The 17,563-nt window shown below is 51.7% G+C and overlaps 1 protein-coding gene across 2 annotated transcripts; it reads left to right on the plus strand.

Annotated features, from left to right (window-relative positions):
• The first annotated feature begins 5,565 nt into the window (after positions 1 to 5,565).
• Positions 5,566 to 15,180, plus strand: MTCH1 (mitochondrial carrier 1). 2 transcript variants are annotated; one of them, XM_061442653.1, is made up of 12 exons: positions 5,566 to 5,739; positions 6,295 to 6,379; positions 7,554 to 7,660; positions 8,056 to 8,133; positions 8,447 to 8,504; positions 8,934 to 8,985; positions 9,773 to 9,832; positions 12,886 to 12,979; positions 13,340 to 13,387; positions 13,577 to 13,644; positions 14,333 to 14,408; positions 14,802 to 15,180. In XM_061442653.1, exons 1-12 carry the CDS (start codon positions 5,584 to 5,586, stop codon positions 14,874 to 14,876), a joined length of 957 nt encoding a protein of 318 aa, XP_061298637.1. In that variant the 5' UTR covers positions 5,566 to 5,583; the 3' UTR covers positions 14,877 to 15,180. The 2 variants fall into 2 exon arrangements, with proteins under 2 accessions (XP_061298637.1, XP_061298636.1); XM_061442652.1 differs by lacking the exons at positions 14,333 to 14,408; positions 14,802 to 15,180 and adding an exon at positions 13,792 to 14,249.
• Positions 15,181 to 17,563: the final 2,383 nt, after the last annotated feature.

Raw genomic sequence — 17,563 nt, forward strand, 5'->3', positions numbered from 1 at the left:
AGTGTCCCATACTATGCACTGTTGAATACCTACAGCCTACAGTATTATCTGGGACGTGAATTGTTTTTCCTCCTATTTTTAGTCCTCAACATGCACACCCAGCCATCAAAGCAACCTTAACTGGGAGTACTGCAATCTCTTCAGGGTCAGTATCACAATCCAAAATCCTTGTACAATTCCACCAGGGAATATTTTTGATAGTATCTCGACTGACCTTATTCATTGACTGCAAGTTTATGTCTCCTGTTGCATTTTGTTTCCCTGTCCCTTTAAGACACCAAGGTGTGTCTCCACCATATTGGAATTTCTGTACGATACTCATTGACCAGACCGTATCCCAACTTTGCTTTGAATCATTCACCTTTTGGCATTCCCACACCTTTTCCTTTACTTGTCTATTTACTTTAGTTTCTTTATCATAAATACATCTCCCAACTCCTCCTTCATAAGAGGTAAACTGCGAGTTTAGTTTCTTTTCACATAATGACTTTGCTATGGAGGTTCCCAGAATACCTTCCTTATGATATTCTCTCGCCGTTACGTTTTTTGGTCATTTCCTTCTCCTGACATGTAATTGTTTCGTTAATTTCTGGAAGTGAGAACGTTATTATTCCCCATTCAATCGGTTCTCCGGCCTCTGTTGGTATTGGTAAACATGCCGTTATTTTACTTGTATTTTGCATCTTTGCAAAATCTTCCATTAGGCCTATCATTGTTTTCTTCAGGATCCTGGCGGGATATCTGGACTATTTGTGTTGGATCCACTGGATCCACTGTTCAGCCTGGAGAAGAGAAGCTGTGTGGAGACCTCATAGCAGCCTTCCAGTATCTGAAGGGGGCCTATAGGGATGCTGGAGAGGGACTCTTCATTAGAGACTGTAGTGACAGGACAAGGGGTAACGGGTTCAAACTTAAACAGGGGAAGTTTAGGTTGGATATAAGGAGGAAATTCTTTCCTGTTAGGGTGGTAAGGCACTGGAATGGGTTGCTCAGGGAGGTTGTGAATGCTCCATCCCTGGCAGTGTTCAAGGACAGGTTGGACAAAGCCTTGGGTGATATGGTTTAGCGTAAGGTGTCCCTGCCCACGGCAGAGGGGTTGGAACTGGATGATCTTAAGGCCCTTTCCAACCCTAACGATTCTATGATTCTATCTTTTAATTCTTTTTCCTGTAACTTCAATTTCACTGTAGTCAATTGCAGGTTTTTGATTTGCTTTCATTCCATAATTTTCTGCAGAGTTGACAATTAATGTTCTTTCTGCATAATCTACACTTTCATTTCTTTTTTATAATGCATCGATATTTGCCCTGGTCTTCAAAAGTTAAGTTTGATAACTTTAATTCTACTTCCCCAGCATTTTGGTTCTGCCTATTGAGTCTATTTTTAACTTCACCTTTCAACTTCCATTTACCCTGCAGTTGAGTCTCATGTTTCTTACTGTCAAAGATAAGGTCTGGATATTGGGGAGGACTATTTACCTTTTCCCAAATTACCCTTACTGGCATTGATCCTACCGGAATGGTGTCTGTGAACTTGCAGGGCAGAATGGCATCTTGTCCTATGAGCCGTGTCAAAACATCTCTTTTCTGAGGAATTTCTAGAAAGGGAACAACCGTCAGCTGTGTTAATGACCAAATGACAATTAAAGTTTTGTAAATGAACCCAGACATCTTATTTACATTTCAGTTTTAGTCTCGTAGGACTTAGTACCTGTGTTTCTCAAACCTTTGGAACTTTCTTTACTCGTGCATTATGTATCCAAGAATCCACCCCTTCTACTTTTACTGCCATGAACGTGGTTAACAGTACTTGGTATGGTCCGTCCCACTGCTCTTTTAATGGCTCTTCATTCCAGTTTTGGATGTATCCTCCTTTAAACGGACATTCATTTTTCCAGTGACCTTCTTGTTTACAAATGGCACATTGGTTATACCCTAGCCTTTCTGTATTCATCCCTAAGTTTGGGTTGCTAAATCCCCTTCCTCGTCCCCGTCCTCGCATATTTCCCCGTCCTCTTCCTCTAGGGTTAGGGAAGCCTCGTCCTCTCCCCTGGATTACATCCAACAGATTTTGCTGCTGCCTCCGAGAGCTCTCTTTTTCCCTGTTGTTATACACTTTCCAGGCCACTTCCAATAATCTATCTAGGTTCCGCAGGTCTCTCCCCTCCAATTTTTGTAACTTTTTCCTAATATCATCCTGAGACTGTCCTAAGAAAATTAAAGCCAATTGTGCCCTAGCCTGTTCAGTTTCCACATCCAAATCTGTATACTTCTTGGCCGTTTCCTTAAGTCTTTCTAGGAAAGCAGACGGCGATTCTGCCTTCTCCTGTCTGACATCATACAGTTTTGACCAGTTTATTGTTTTAGGCATGGCATTTTGCACTCCAACAATTACCCAGTCCTGATACCTTCGTAAATTCCTCATCCCTATTTGTGTATTATAATCCCACATCGGATCTTCCATAGGGAAGTTTTGATCTATGTTTCCTGTAACTAACCCTTGTCTTATATCCTCCCGAACTCTTTCCCGAGCAGTTCGTAATACCATTTCCTTTTCTGTTGAATCCATAAGAGTGTCTAAGAGCACCTGTATATCATCCCAATCTGGATTTTGAGTTTTCATAATCATTTTCATTACACGGGCTACTTTATCAGGGTTTTCTCTATATGTTCCTGCTAATTGTTTCCAGATGATTAAATCTCCAGGCGAGAGGGGTACCTTAAGGTACACCGGGCCCTCAGCTCCCACCCTCTGTCTAAAAGGCACCAGCACTGCTTTAGGTACCTGGGTTTGCATTTTTCCTTCCCGATTTCCCCTCTGGCGAGTTCTGTGTGAAACCGGAGTAGCGGGGAGGGCTGCCCTCTGATCTTCCCTGTGCTCACAACTTCCCATGCTTTCAAGATCACTATCACTCTCTTCCTCACTGTCATCTTCTCCCTCCCCCCTTTCTTCATTTGGTGCCGGTGGGGCTGATGGGGCCACTACTAAATCCAGACTTTCAATATCCCTCTGATGTTGTAAACTATTGTCTACAGCAAGGCATTGCATGCACTTTTTCTCGGTAACACATCCCTTACACTGTTCTTTAGCATTTACCTTTACAAACATTATTCCACAGGATTTTTGCCATTCATCATTATTTCTTAAAGCAAAGAATAGATCCACATATGGTACCTCGTCCCATTTTCCTTCCCTTTTACAATATAACATCAACTGCAATATAGTATTGTACTGCAAAGTCCCATTTTCAGGCCATTTCTCCTGATCCTCCAGTTTATACTGTGCCCACCATACATTACAGTAATCAATTAGTTTACTTTTCTTCATACTCTGCCCAAACCGACCCTCCTTCCAGTGGCTTAAAAGACAGCCTAATGGGGACGACTTAGGGATCGACGACATTTTACAAATACAAAGAGATCTAAAACAAGTTTCTTTCACACCACACACACCCACCCACCACTGAGTTACAATGTCTAGCTAGACAGATGCTGGTCCCGCAGCACAAAACCAGACCAGCTTTGCCGAACCTGCAGAGCTTTCGCTGCCGTCTAACGGACGGCGCCTAGGCTTACACCAGAGCTCCCTGCCCAGCCAAACGCAGCTTTTTCACGGCGTCTTACAGGCAGGCTTTACCAAACCAGACTTTACCAGAAATCGGCACCGTGACCGAATCAGAAAAAGCACCTTTCTTACCGTATCAGAGGTCCGTCGTGAGCAGCGGAGGTTGGTCGCGGTCGATGGCTCCCCGAGAATCCCTCGGTGCCGGCTGGAGCAGGATCGAGACGCGATCCACCTCAGCAGTGCCCGCGAGGTCCCGTCTGGGGTGCCAAAATGTTAGCGTAAGAACTGACACATAACCACCGGGATGGTTATATGAGGTGCTTTATTGCAGGGCTGGAAACCAGGGGCACGCACCCAAATCTGGCTTCACCCTGGTCCCATCGCGTTCGCATTTTATACACTAAAAATTTCGTAACTAATACATATTCAACACAGATTACATCACTGACTAATACATATGCATCAAGGATTGCCACATCAGTCTATTACGACATCAGCCTCTTTTGCGCCTGCGCAGCCCCCTCTGGTGGTCGTCCTGATGAAGTAAGGAGTCTTCCTCGGATGAAGTAAGGAGTCTTCCTCGGCTTGTCCTTTTCACCTTTCTGTTCTTTGGATACGTCCCAACCTTTGTGTGGACGCCAGCATTTTCTTATCTTCCCTTGACTGCCTCTGGTATGTCCTTTTGGCTACCTTAAGCGTAGGTTTCTGCTGGGGTAGATTTTCGCAATACATACTGTCCTAAATTCACCACACTCCCTTCACCATATGTGGTTATGTTAGTTCTTGCTACCAAGACTACCATTGTAACATCTAGTTATACAGTAAGTGATACAAAACAGCAAAGCTGCAACCTCCTCTAATATACAAAGCCTCAGGTGCTTTATAAATTTCTCAAATCATTTTACTATTCTGTATGATTATTTTATTGTAAAAACCTCACCCTTTTCTAACAGGTGGGCTGTGCCCCACATTGGGGTACCCCTCACTAGGAGGGGCTGCCCCGCACCCCTGGGAGGGAGCATTGAGCTCCCATTGAGGGCAGGAGGCTCTGCAGAGGGACTGGGCAGGCTGGATCCATGAGCTGTGGGCAATGGGATGAGGTTTCAACAGGGCTGAATGCTGAGTCCTGCACTTGGGCCACAACAACCCCCTGCAATGCTCCAGGCTTTGGGAATTGTGGCTGGAAACTGCTCATGGGAAAGGAGCTGGGGGTGCTGAGTGATGGAGCTGCACATGAGCAGCTTGTGCCCAGGCAGCCAGGAAGCCCCCAGCATCCTGGCCTGTACCAGCACCAGCGCGGCAGCAGGGCCAGGGCAGGGATTGTGCCCTGTGCTGGGCACTGGTGAGGCCGCACCTCGAATCCTGTGTTCAGCTCTGGGCCCCTCACTACAAGAGAGACATTGAGGTGCTGGAGCGGGGCCAGAGAAGGGCAGCGGAGCTGGTGCAGGGCCTGGAGCACAAGTGTGATGGGGAAGGGCTGAGGGACCCTGAGGGGTTCAGGCTGGAGAAGAGAAGGCTCAGGGGGGACCTGATGGCTGCCTACAAGTGCCTGAGAGGAGGATGGAGCCAGGAGGGGCTGGGCTCTGCTCCCAAGGAACAAGGGATGGGACAAGAGGAAACGGCCTCAAGCTGCCCCAGGGCAGGTTTAGATGGAGCTGAGGAACAATTCCTGCCCCAGAGGGTGCTCAGGCATTGGAACAGGCTGCCCAGGGCAGGGCTGCAGTCACCGTCCCTGCAAGTGTTCACACAGCGTGGAGACGAGGCCTCAGTGCCACGGGTTAGGGGTGGCCTCGGCAGTGCTGGGGTAGGGGTTGCACTGGATGCATTAAATCGCTTTTCCAACCATCCCATGATCCCATGTCCCTTCCCTCCAATTACACCTCCATGTCCCCCCCGCCTCAATGGTTCCCCCCCGCTCCCCCTCCCTCCTTGTACGCCGTGGTCCCACCCCCGTGCCCGGCGCGGTGACGTAGGACGCACCGTTGGTGCGGGCAGCGCAGGCGCAGTGGCGGCGGGGCCATGGCGGCGGTGGCATCGCCGCTGCCCCCGGCGGCGCCGGCGCCCCCTGGCGGTGCCGCGGGGCCCCCCGAGGGGAGCGAGGCGCTGCTGGTGGCGCTGGGCGCGGGGCTCGCCGCCGCCAGCCACCCCCTGCTCTACGTGAAGCTGCTCGTGCAGGTCCGGGGGCACCGGGGGGGCCGGGGGTGGGCTCCTCTGTGGTGCCCCTGTAGCGAGCGCTGTGTGAACCAGGAGGCCCCTGTGAAATGGGGGGTCCCTGTGTGACCGGGAGGTGAGGGCAGCTGTGGAACGGGGCGGCCTGGCTCAGAGAGAGACCTGCTGCCTGTAACAGGGAGCGGGGAGCCCTGTGGGGTGGGGACACCCCCTGTGATGGGATTGGGACACCGCGTCCGGTGGGGACCCCTATAAAGGGGGGGGGGGGGTGAGGATCCCCTCTGCAGTGGGGGCTCTTGTATAAGGAGGGGTGGGAAATGCCTGTGTAAAGGGTGTCCTGAGAGCTTCCGTAGTAGGGACCCCCCAGAATGGGAGGGTTGAGAACCCCGTGTGCCCTGCGGTGGGAAAGGGACTGCCAGTGCCATGGGATCCCCATTTATCTGAGGGCAGCAGCGAGAGCAGGGCCCTTTGGCAGCTCGCGGAGGCCGGGATAGAGGCTGCATGGCTTCAGGAGCTTTGGGAATGCCAGACAGGAGCCTGCTCATAGGGTTTCTCTTGCAGGTCGGGCATGAGCCACTACCTCCAACCATTGGAAGAAACGTGCTGGGAAGGAAAGTCCTTTACCTGCCCGGCTTCTTCACCTATGGTGAGCAAACATCCCTCGCCGCCAGCTCAAGGTCCTGCCTAAAATCAGGGCTGGGAGCTGCTGACCCCCAGCAGCACTCCCACATCCCCACTGGAATCAGCCTGAGGCTGCAGCGAGACATAAACCCCAACAGCTGGTTGTAAGGCAAAGACGTCCCTACCTGTTGGTGGGGAGAAGGAGGTGGTGGCCCTGGTGTTGGTGCTTCATCCCCTTCCCGTGGCACGTTGCTCTGAGCTTACACCGTAGCAGAGGGGTTGGTGGGGGTTTAGGTGGGGCAGGTTTGTTGGTGGAGGGTTTGGTGTGTGTTAGAGACAGCAAAGCGCCTGCCTTTGCTACCAAACAGCCCTGCAATAACTCGCCCCCCTGCCCTCCTCGTTTGTGTTGTAGATGGAGCCCTAAACGGACAGAAATCCCAAGAAAAGGGGAAGGTAATATGTTTAGAAGGAAAAAAAGTGACTTTTTTCTCTCGTTGCGGCTGGAGCAGCACGGGAGAGGCGGGTGGATGCTCTGTGACCTCGGGGGTTGCTTTCCCAGTGGGTTTGCTGTGGGGAAGGGGAGCACACGGTTCTGAAAGCCAGGTTGGGCTGATCCCAAACCCATCCTGGGCCACCCAGAGCTGGAAACACTCTGATGCTGCCCTTTGGAATATGCATTTTCCAAATGGGTGGGTGATGGAGATGCGCTGATCTTAGCTTGGGACAGCAGAGGATGGGGGATATGAGCAGTACTCACAGGCATGTAGCGGGTTGTGTTCCACCTTGTTATGTCAGGGGGAAATTGGGATCTGTTGTTTCAGCTGGAAAGATAAGGAAGTTTGACTGGGAGATGGTGGTGGGGCAGGAACTGAAGGTGGGTTTGTGGAATCCATGTTAATCCCCAGGGTGGAGGAGGGAGGAGATGACACCACACATGAGATGATCCCTCCCTGCCCCGCTCCAGTCAATCCACCTTGTAGCCGTTCCAGGTGAGCGAAAGATTCAAAAGATGGGGAGCAGCCCAAAATACTGGAGCTGTCCTTCCAGATCAGATAGATGACAGGGAATACTTAAGGATTCTGTACATCCTATATGAAGTCTGGGGCTGTTACACTAAATCACTACAGTGTGGTTTTGGCTGGAGGTCTTTGGGGTGCTCTGGCTCCCAGCTGACAGCAGCCTGGTGTTTTCTTACCCAGCCAGACACATTGTGGAAGTGGATGGGAAGAGAGGCCTCTTCCGTGGTCTTACTCCTCGCCTCATCTCAAGCACTTTATCAACCATCACCAGGGGGAGTGTGAAGAAGGTAAAGGTCAGCTTTTCTCTCCATAAATCAGCTTGCCGGGGTGGCTGGTGCTACTGCAGAGAGCCTGCGTGTGCCTGCCCCAGGCAACGACTGCACGTGGAGGACTAAAGAGCCCAAATCCCTCCTGAGGGCTCAGAATACTCCTCCAGGACAGGAGGAGAACAGTGCTCATATCCCCCAAACTTCTTTTTAAACCTGTTTTTCATTTAATTCAAACAACCCCTCTTTTCCCCTGTTTTACTTCCCTATCCTTCCTTCTCCTTTTTCCCTCTTGCCTGTTTTTCTCCTCCCATCTAGAGCACAATTGCTCTTGGTTTCCTCTTGTCCTCAGACACTGAGGGGTTTGGGTCAGTTTCTCCTTCAGTTTTGACCCTGTTTCTTCTCCTTCCACGCAGGCCTGTCCACTGGAAGACATGGAGCACGTTTCTAACAAGGATGATGTGAAGACCTCCCTTAGGAAAGTGGTGAAAGAGGTGAGAAGGGGATGTTGCATCTTCATGGGTGATCAGGGAGATCGCAGTGATGTGCCTGGAGAGCAGGCACACACCTTAAACTGTGGGCTGTGGGTGGAATTACTTCGAGAGAACCTCTGGGTGGGAAGGTTGTGGGATATAGTAGCCACTCTGTGTCCACCTGTGGAATATTTCATAGGAACAGAGGTCTGCCATGAGCAACAGATTTCAAAAGGGGACTTGATACGGGTTTCCCTTTGCTGAGGGAAAGGCCTGAGCTGTGCAGGTGGAGCAGAGCTGCTTTTCACACCTGTGTGGGTTTGTTTCTTCCCAGACCTCCCATGAGATGATGATGCAGTGCATGTCCCGTGTTGTCTCGCATCCGTTGCACGGTGAGTCCTGTCCTGCTGCCTGGCAGCTCTCTCTGGACTGGGGGTCACCCCAAAACCCTGATTACTTCATGTGCTTCTTTATCATAAATTACTTTGTATGAAATCAGAGCAGATGCAGGTCTGAGCCTCTCTGGGAGGCTGACACTTGGGTTGGACTTCAAGGACCAACCCAGCAGAGCAGTGAGGTGCTTCATTCATTCATCCAAGACTTCATCCTATAGACCCCATTTGGGTTAGGGCCAGAAATCCCTTCCATCGTTCACAGTACCAGGGAGGTCACCAGTTTCTAATGAGGACCACCGAGAGGAGCTGGAGGTGACACAGCTTGAGGGAGGGAGGGCAGAAGGGTCAGGCTGTGTTTTCCTTCACATCCATTGCAACCCAAACAGGTTTTGTTTCTTTGCCAGCCCTGTGTTTCTCTCCTCCTAGTGATCTCTATGCGCTGCATGGTTCAGTTCATAGGCCGGGAAGTCAAGTACAGGTGAGTGGCTGCAGCTCTGAAGGGTTTGGGCACACAGAAGCATGAGTGGGAGTCAGCAGTGCCGGGTGCTCTGTGCAGTGGGGGATGTGGCAACCCAGGAGGTCTGGGTGGCCAGAAAGTGAACCTGAGCTGTGCTTAAGAGGGTGAGTGACTGCAGGGTGAAGGTGCAGGGAAAGCCTGGGCTCTGTACCCAGGCTGCCTTGGTTCTGCCTTGTGCCCACGGGGGTTTTGGTGGCTGTAACACACATTTCATCACACAGTGCGTCTCCTGCCGTTTTGCTTCAGGCGTTAATAGGAAGGGAAGCCAGCAGGGAGGCAGAGTAGGTAACACAAAACATTGCTGCAGCCCTGCAAGAGTTTTTCCAAGCCTGTCCCTCTGCAGGGCAAAACTACACGTGCAGCCACGTGAAAGCATGCTAACCCATGACAGCCAGCACGAGCTTCCAGAGACAGCACAGGGTTCTTGGGCTGAGAATCAGCTGAATCAAAGCATGTGATGTGCTGTGGTTGCAGCACGTGTATTCACTCTCACAAAGCCAAGCAGAGCTCTTCTAGCTTCAGCGTTTGAGTGGCTGTCAGCAAGTTGGCTGTTCTCCTGGGCAGACCTGACCCTCCTTCACGGGCTGAGGAGAAGCAGCAAGAACAGAGCTGCAGAGCCACACTGCAGTGCTGGCACAATGGCTGGGGTGCCACTGCTGCGCCTGGTGGCTGCAGAATATGTGTGAAGCTGCACAGGACAGAGATGGAGGAGCCCCTGACACTTACAGCTCTTTTCCTTCCTTGGCAGTGGTGTGTTCAGTGCCATTGGCAGGATACTTAAGGAAGAAGGGATCCTGGGATTCTTTGTGTACGTGAGTTATTTCAGTACGTTCTCCTGTAGTCCAAGGGCACTGGTGGCTCTCCTGGCTGCTCTGCCAACCTCAGAGTGGTGCTGAGCTCCAGAACATTGCCTGACCCTGGGACTCTCACATCATTCCCATGAGCACAGATTAAATCTGTGGCTTTGACAGCATTCCAGCTTGGCCATTAAGTTTGACCCAGATCTTATCTTCACTCGAACCTTGAGAGCCCAGAGAAACCCAGTAGTTTTTTTCATACCTTTCTCTTTTTCCTTTGATGCTTCCTTGTGTTTCAGTGAAGGGCCATTTAAAGCACTTGTTTGTGCAACAGGCACCAAGATCAAGTGCAACAGTGAGACCCCTTGTTGAAATAAAAGCCAGGGGCTGGGTAAGAAGCACATTCCTTGAGGAGCACCGTGGGTGCTTGTAATGAGCCTGTTTGCCTGTACGGTGGGATCATGATGCTGCCCAGCTCAGTGACGTTGCTGACTGGACCAGAAGGAGCTGAAAGGTGCTTCCAGCTGCTTATGAGGCGTGGTGGTGAATTGGTGGCATCCCTGAAGTGGAATTCTATTGGACACCTTTTTGCTTGAACCCTTATTTAATGCTTTTTGCCTTTTTTTCCCCATCTACATAAAAGCAGAACCACGTGCTGCCTCTACTCCCAGTGGGGAGATAACTCACTTTAGTGTGTCAACAATAGTAAAGGCAGCTCTGACATTTCTGGAGGGGATTTCAGGCCTGATGCCTTTGGCTCTGCAATCACAAAATCTGGGCCTCCAGATAAAACCTGAATGCATCAGGGAGAGGCAAGCAGTCGGAGGGGGTATCACCTGTGATCCGCTTCTCCTCAAGGGAAAAGGGCTTGAGGTCTGCAGAGCTCCCATCAATTTCAGTGTCCCTACATCTTCCTTTTGCAGCCCACAGCTTCTCTGCTGAGCTGTGCAGCCCCAGATCTCCATTAAATACAGGTTCCTCTGGGATGTTCCCTGTGTGTGGGGCACGGACAGAGCAGGCTGCAGTCCTCCTTCCCCTCCACGTCCTGAGGAGTAAACGTGAAAGGAGCTGCTGCATTTCCTTCTATCCACATAAACCAAACACTGTTGGGAGCCTAATCAAACTTAATAGTTCACAGGAAAGGCTTTAACACAGCCCAAAATGTCTCAGGAGGGCTCTGAAGTTGTAGGTGCTCTACAGCCCCACTAGGAAATCACACTGCTGGGGGGGGGGGTTGGAGCACAAACTGCATCTGTAGGACCAAACTGCTGCTTTCCTGCTCCCAGCCCTCCCAGCAATCCAAACATTCTCTCCCTTAAAAATCATTGCTCCATTAAAACCATTAAAATCTCTTATTTCTGGTGGCCTTACAATATCTGTGCAGCACCAACAGTGGCACTCTCTGGATGTGTGCATGGCTGGAGAGAAACACTTTCAGGGGATGGACATACCTCCTTCCCCTCATATCTGCAGCAGTCTCCTGCCTGCCAGCAGGCCAGAAGGATGTTCCCTGGGCTCCAAAACTGCTGTGCATGGCCAGCTTGAAGATGGGGTTTCTCCTGCTGGGTCACATCGCTGTACATCACAGCCTTCCTCGTCTGCCTGCTCCTGTTCTAGCTTTTAATGACTTCTCTTTTACAAATATTCCTAGTCCAGATTTCCTTGGGCATCTCACCAGGGTTGAGCACAAATGAATTTGGGTTTTTAAGCCCCTTCCTGCAGCTCTCAGAGCCCTGGTCTCCAGTCACCCCATAAGTTTGGGCCCAGCATCCATGGTTGCTTTGATGATGGAGGAGAAAGGGGGATGGATGCTTACTGCACATGGAACAAACGATGTGATTCTCTATCAACAGATGGGTAAGGTTTTTCTTACGTGGCTGCCACGGCCCAGCCTCCGTTTCTGGACTTTGTTAAGCCCCTGTTGTATCTGCAGCAGCTCAGGAGCCTGCTTCAGACCTGACTGAGTTAAAGAAAGGATTTTTTTCCTCAAAGGCTGAAAGCTAAACACAAAACAGACCTTCTCCTTGGGACCAGAGAGCTTTGATTTCCTTGTCCTGGCTGCTGCTCCCATCTATCACATCTCTTCTGTTAAAGACTTCTGCTGTGCCCAGCCCCTGAGACCTGGGCAGCATCTCCAGAGCTGCTGGAGCCTTGACAATATACAGTGTGTCTGCAAGAAGCATAAACCCCAACCCCAAGCAAGCGGCAGGCTGGAGAAGAGCGTGTGGTCCCAACTGTGCTGCTGCTGCAGGAAGCAAAACTGGTCCCTGCTCCACATGGGCAGCAGGAATGACTTGGATTTGTGTGCTTGGAGGTGGCTCTTTCCAGCCCAGCAAACACTCGGGTGGCTCAACAGGCTCGTTTTCAGAACTGAACACATCTGCTGGTGAAACACGGCTTTAATGCACACCGGGATCCTTTTGCAATGCAACAACCACACAGCCAAAGCAGGAGCTTTGCTCGATGCCTGCAGTGGTGCAGCAGATGCTGGAGAAGGGCTGACCTGGAGAAACCCTTTGAACCGTTCTGTTAATGTTTTAGCCATGCTTCCGGAGGGCAGCAGGGAACTGGGGGAAATCAGAGGGACCGGAGTGCTGCCCCCTGTTAATCCCATGTTGCAGTAGTGGGTTTTGCAGGAACAACCCCCTCAATTTCTAAAAGGAGGAAGAGTCCAGAGATGAACTTCTCATTCTGCATCCAGAAGAGCATCTGTAAAACGAGCTTGATAGATCCACTTCATCTGTGTCTCACTTGGATTTCAGAGCAGGAGCTGGCCAAGGAGGGATTTGGGGTAGAAAAAGGTGACTTGGCTGAGTCGTGTCTGAATGACAGATCCCAAACTTCCTACCCCAGAGCATCCCTTGGCTGGAGCAGCTGCAGCACATGCAGGACCACATTTGAAGGCTGGGAGGGCTCTTCCCTTCTCCCTTTCACTTCCTCCCAAAGCAAAGATGCATTCTGGGGGAGTGGGGTTCCTCTGTGCTGGTGGAGGGAGGGCTAAGCACCTCAGAAGGCAGCACTTGGGACCCTTCTGCACCTCACCCCCCTCTTTTCACCCTTGCAGGGGTTTAGTTCCTCACATCCTGGGGGACGTCATCTTCCTCTGGTGCTGCAACCTGCTGGCTCACTTCATCAACACCTACGCTGTGGATGATAACGTGAGTGCAAGTGCCCAGTGGAGGGGTTGGGGGGCCCATCCCAAGTGCCTGCACGTGGAAGGAGGTAACAGGAAGTGGGGGGTCATTAAATACAGACACTGGGCTTTGAATACAGCCCTGTGAAAGTGCTGAGATGCTGCGTCTGCTCAGGGCTGTTTCAGCTGCACTTTGGGGGGAATCAGCTTTGATAGCAAATGTCTTCCCTCATTCCCAGCTGCGATGTGGTGTGGTTACTGTGGCTTTCTACTTTGTTCCCCTGCCGCATGCCCTGTGTTTGAGGCTCAGAGGGATGCCACCCAGTGACAGTGACAGCCTGGGGTCAGCCAGCTCCTCCACAGTCCCTTTGGTTTCTCTTTGCAGTTCAGCCAGGCATCGGTGATCCGGAGCTACACCAAGTTCGTGATAGGGGTACGTAGAAAACTGCTTTGTCATTTCTCCTCTTCCTGCCATCTGTGGGGTGAGAGCTTATGGTTTGGGGCAAAGGCTGCTCTGTCCCTTATATCCAAATGAAGATAACTTCTCTGACATGCCAAAGCTGGGAATAGGTTTTCTGACATGGTGAACATTAGAGAGGCTACTGGTTTTCTCTGCTTTCAGATTGCTGTGAGCATGCTGACGTACCCATTCCTTCTCGTGGGAGATCTCATGGCAGTGAACAACTGTGGGTATGTCCATCACACTGAGATCTAAGGCTTTCCCTTCCTTTCTTCCAGCCCCTTGTTGGCTGAATCCACTGCTAAGGATCGTAAAGCTTTCATACAGAGCCATAAACCCGATGGCACCTCACAGAGCCATCTCCTTTCCTGTCCCAGGTTGCTTATAATTTTAGATCAGAGGATACAGCCAAGAGCAGCACAAAAGCTCAAGTGGAGCGAAACGGGGAGTTGTGGTGGTGTGGCCCAGTCTGAAGTAGACTGGAGGCAGGAGGGATCAAAGGGATTGTGCTGGGGAGCAGCACGAGGGAAAGCAAAGCTGCACACAGCAATGGGTGCAGACAGGGGCACGACCAAGCTGGCTTTCTCAGTCCCATTGCTACAAGACATGTTCTGCATTCATGCTTGTGGGAAAGAGACTGGATCCAAGGTGCTGGTGTGGTGTTTTCCAAGTATCTGCCGGCTCTTGAAGGTGTAGATACAGTGCATAGTCCTGGATTAATGCGTGCAGGTAACACTCCAGGGGTAATTAAATCACATGATCTGTTGCATTGTAAATAATGAGCCGGTCGTTTGGCCTTCAGCCCAGTGCAGACACTGTTCTGTGTCCTCACTTACACTGACTGCTGCTCTTGTGTTACCTGTGGGATAATGTGACACCTCCACAGCTATTCCTCAGCTATTCCTTGTTGCCATGCAGGTTGCGTGCCGGCCTCCCTCCCTACGCTCCTGCATTCACATCCTGGATCCACTGCTGGAGGCATCTGAGTGCTCAGGTGAGGGGCACACGCAGGGCTTGGGGCTCCCGATGCTCCTTCCTGAGGTTCCTGAGCCACGTTCTTCACGTGCTGTAGCCTGTTTTCACCCTCCAGCTGTGGCACTGGTGCCCAGCATGGCAGTACTGCTCTGCCTGTTACGTGCCCTGGGCTGGCAGCCTGCAGCCTTTTAGCCAATGCATTGCATGCAGCAAAGGAAGGTGGCTCTGCCCTCCTCTGTTCCTTATCCATGGGGGAAAGGCCCAACTGCAGCACCCATGGGGCTGAAACCCCACTTTCTCTGTAGCACCGCAGGGTGCTCAGGCCTTGCAGTGCGCAGGAGTCAGCCCCTGCTAAACCAGGTCCCAGTGTGGCTGCCCTGACCCTGCACTTTCTCTTCCTCCTCCTCCCCAGGGGCAGCTGTTCCGTGGCTCCAGCCTGCTCTTCCGCAGAGCTCCCGTCCCAGCCGCCCGCTTCCCCATTGACTGACTCCTGGGCAGGGAGAGGTGGTGAGCTTGGACTGCTCAAGAAACCCTGAGCTTGATTTGACACTTGTATAGTTTTAGTTTTTGATCCAAATCCCGTGGTGCCAGAATAAGATGCCTCCTCTCCAGTAAGGCCAGCACCAAGTTGGCTTCTGGACATCTTGCTTCAGGCTCCAGCTGGACCAAAGCTCCATCCTCATGGCTGTTTCAACCAGGATGTGCAGCAGAGAGCAGAAGAGCGTTGACTTGTCTCTTTGGTCCAGTTTATGGCTCTGGGAGTCTGGGAAACCAGGAAATGCCCAGATACTGATTGAGGGACAAAAGACTGCTTCATTCTGCCTGAGCTGGGGAGCAGCAGGAGATCCAGGATCTCCTTGCTGGGAAGGCTACAGCAGCTGACCAGCTTCCTGGCTCTTCTCCTCTGGAGAGGGCAAAGGTTGGCATGGCTCATCCTGAGCGAGATCAACCCTGCGACCTGTATTTGAGGTTTTGAGGGTACCTGAGCAGTAGGAAGCTCAGCATCTCCCAGGGTGTGAGAGGAAAACTGGAGTATCAGAAACAGAAAAGGGAAACGCTTCCCACTATAAAGAACAGCACAGTTGCAAAGGGAGAGGCACAGCTCGGCTCAGGAGTGGTGTTGGGTCTTGGACATGGAGAGAGCTCTCAGGGAGGGCTGTGTGCTGTGATGGCAACTGCTTTGGGAAGGCTTTTGTAGCAGGATGGGCTGATGTAGGTAGGATACATCCCACAGAGCTGCTGGGTGTATCCTGGGTGTCCATTTCCCAGGGGGCATGGGGCCTGCTTGCACTGGCACAGTGGCACCACAGGAGCATCTCCCTGTCAGCAGCACCAGGAGCCCCAGCATTGCAGGGCCCCAGCACTCGGTCCAGGGCTGGAATGAAGGAACAAACCTTGAGCTGTCCAAAGGCTTGCAAGGCACCGGGTTCCAGGGCTCCCTGTGCACGTTTGGCTCTTACGTAAGCAGCTCACTGGTGACAGCAGGGAGGGATTTACCCTCAGCTCTCCAGACAGGAGGTTTATTTGCACCAGTCTGTGCTGCCACAGCAGCCAGGCTGATTCCCCATTTTGGTTCCCCCACAGAGCAGTCTTTTGCACAGAGGTGTTGCTGCACTCCCTGTGAGGAGGCTTTGGGGTCCTTGAGCAGGTTCTTGTGAGGGGTCACATCTCCTGGTCCTCTGGGACCCCAGCCTGCCGTGGCACAGGGCTTTTCCTGCATCAGACGGGTTCGATCCACACCTCCCAGCCAGGGCTTCTGGGGCAGTGCTGGTACATGCTGGGACCAGCAGCCTGAACCCAGCTCCGTTCGGTGTTGTGAAGTGGGTCCTGACTTTCCTCCCTTCCTCCCAAACGGTTTGTGTTACAGTAACAGAAGTTAAATAATGCATGGTCCTGTTCCCTAACACCAGAGATGATTTCCAAGAGGATTTAACTCTGCTCCAAAATACAGCTCTAAAACAGCTAACTTGGGTGTTTCTTTTTGTTAAAGGTGGCATTATTTTCTGCACAGCAGGCGCCCTCCCTCAGGGAAGGGTTCAGTTTGAGACGGGTGCTTCCTTCAGTTTCTTCCCCTAGCAGGGGCTGATCCAGCTTCTTGCAAACTCACATTCCCTCTGAGCTTCCACAGCTCCATGGAAGTTGGTGGGTGTAGGCTGAGCAAATGGCACTGGGTGCACCCACACATGAAAGTGGGTATTTGGAGTTTAGAATCATAGAATCCCAGCCTGGTTTGTCTTGAAGGGACCTTAAAGCTCCTCCAGTTCCAACCCCTGCCACAGGCAGGGACCCCTTCCATAGAGCAGCTTGCTCCAAGCCCCTGAGTCCAACCTGGCCTTGAACACTGCCAGGGATGGGGCAGCCACAGCTTCTCTGGGCACCCTGTGCCAGCGCCTCAGCACCCTCACAGGGAAGAGTTTTTGACCCTGAGCTCTTGTGGGAGGGCTGATGGAGACCCCCTTGGACGGGCTCAGCTGCTCCATCCTCCCCTGCCCACCTCCCTGCATCCTCACCCCAGGACCTTTTGTCACATGAGCTGATTTCTTGCCTACCCCAACACTGGGCATTGTATCTCCCAGATCACCCAGCACCTCCTGTGGAGCATACGTGAGCCTTTATCCTCAAAGTTAAGGTCACCTTTTGCTGGTCACACGCCTGTAAAACCTCTGACACCCCATGCACAGCCTGGCTCCAGCCACTGCAATGTAAAGGGCAATTTCCTTTGAGGAATTCACTTTAGGGATTTAAGTAAATCTGCACCAGAGCAAGCACCCTGCCACCAATTTCTGCCCAGTTCACTGGGACCCCCAAACTTTGCTGGAAACACATCACTCGAATAGAGGTTTTGGTCACTTTAAATGAAAGCCACATTTCAAAGCTTTCAGGGCACTGTCTTACCTTGAAGTAAGGGCTGCCATTTATAGGAAGATTAAATATTCCCTTACCTCCTCCCATTTCTGTCCCTGGTTCTCATCCCATGGTGTTCCACCATGGGGACAGTGTCCACACCAGGAGCAAGGGAAGTCTGGGACAACCCAAACCCTGGCTGGGCACCTTCCTCCCTTAAATTGCTGCCTGGCCCTGGGTGCTGGTTCTCATGTAGCTGATGGGGCCCTGCTCCCGTAGGAGATGAGATCTAGGCTGAAAGTTGTGGCCGGGAGAGCAAACCAAGGGCTG

This window comes from Pezoporus flaviventris, unplaced genomic scaffold (genome assembly GCF_033815535.1).
Source record: "Pezoporus flaviventris isolate CSIRO_AGI_PZ_B2104156 unplaced genomic scaffold, CSIRO_AGI_Pfla_v1 ptg000228l, whole genome shotgun sequence".
NCBI lineage: Eukaryota > Metazoa > Chordata > Aves > Psittaciformes > Psittacidae > Pezoporus > Pezoporus flaviventris.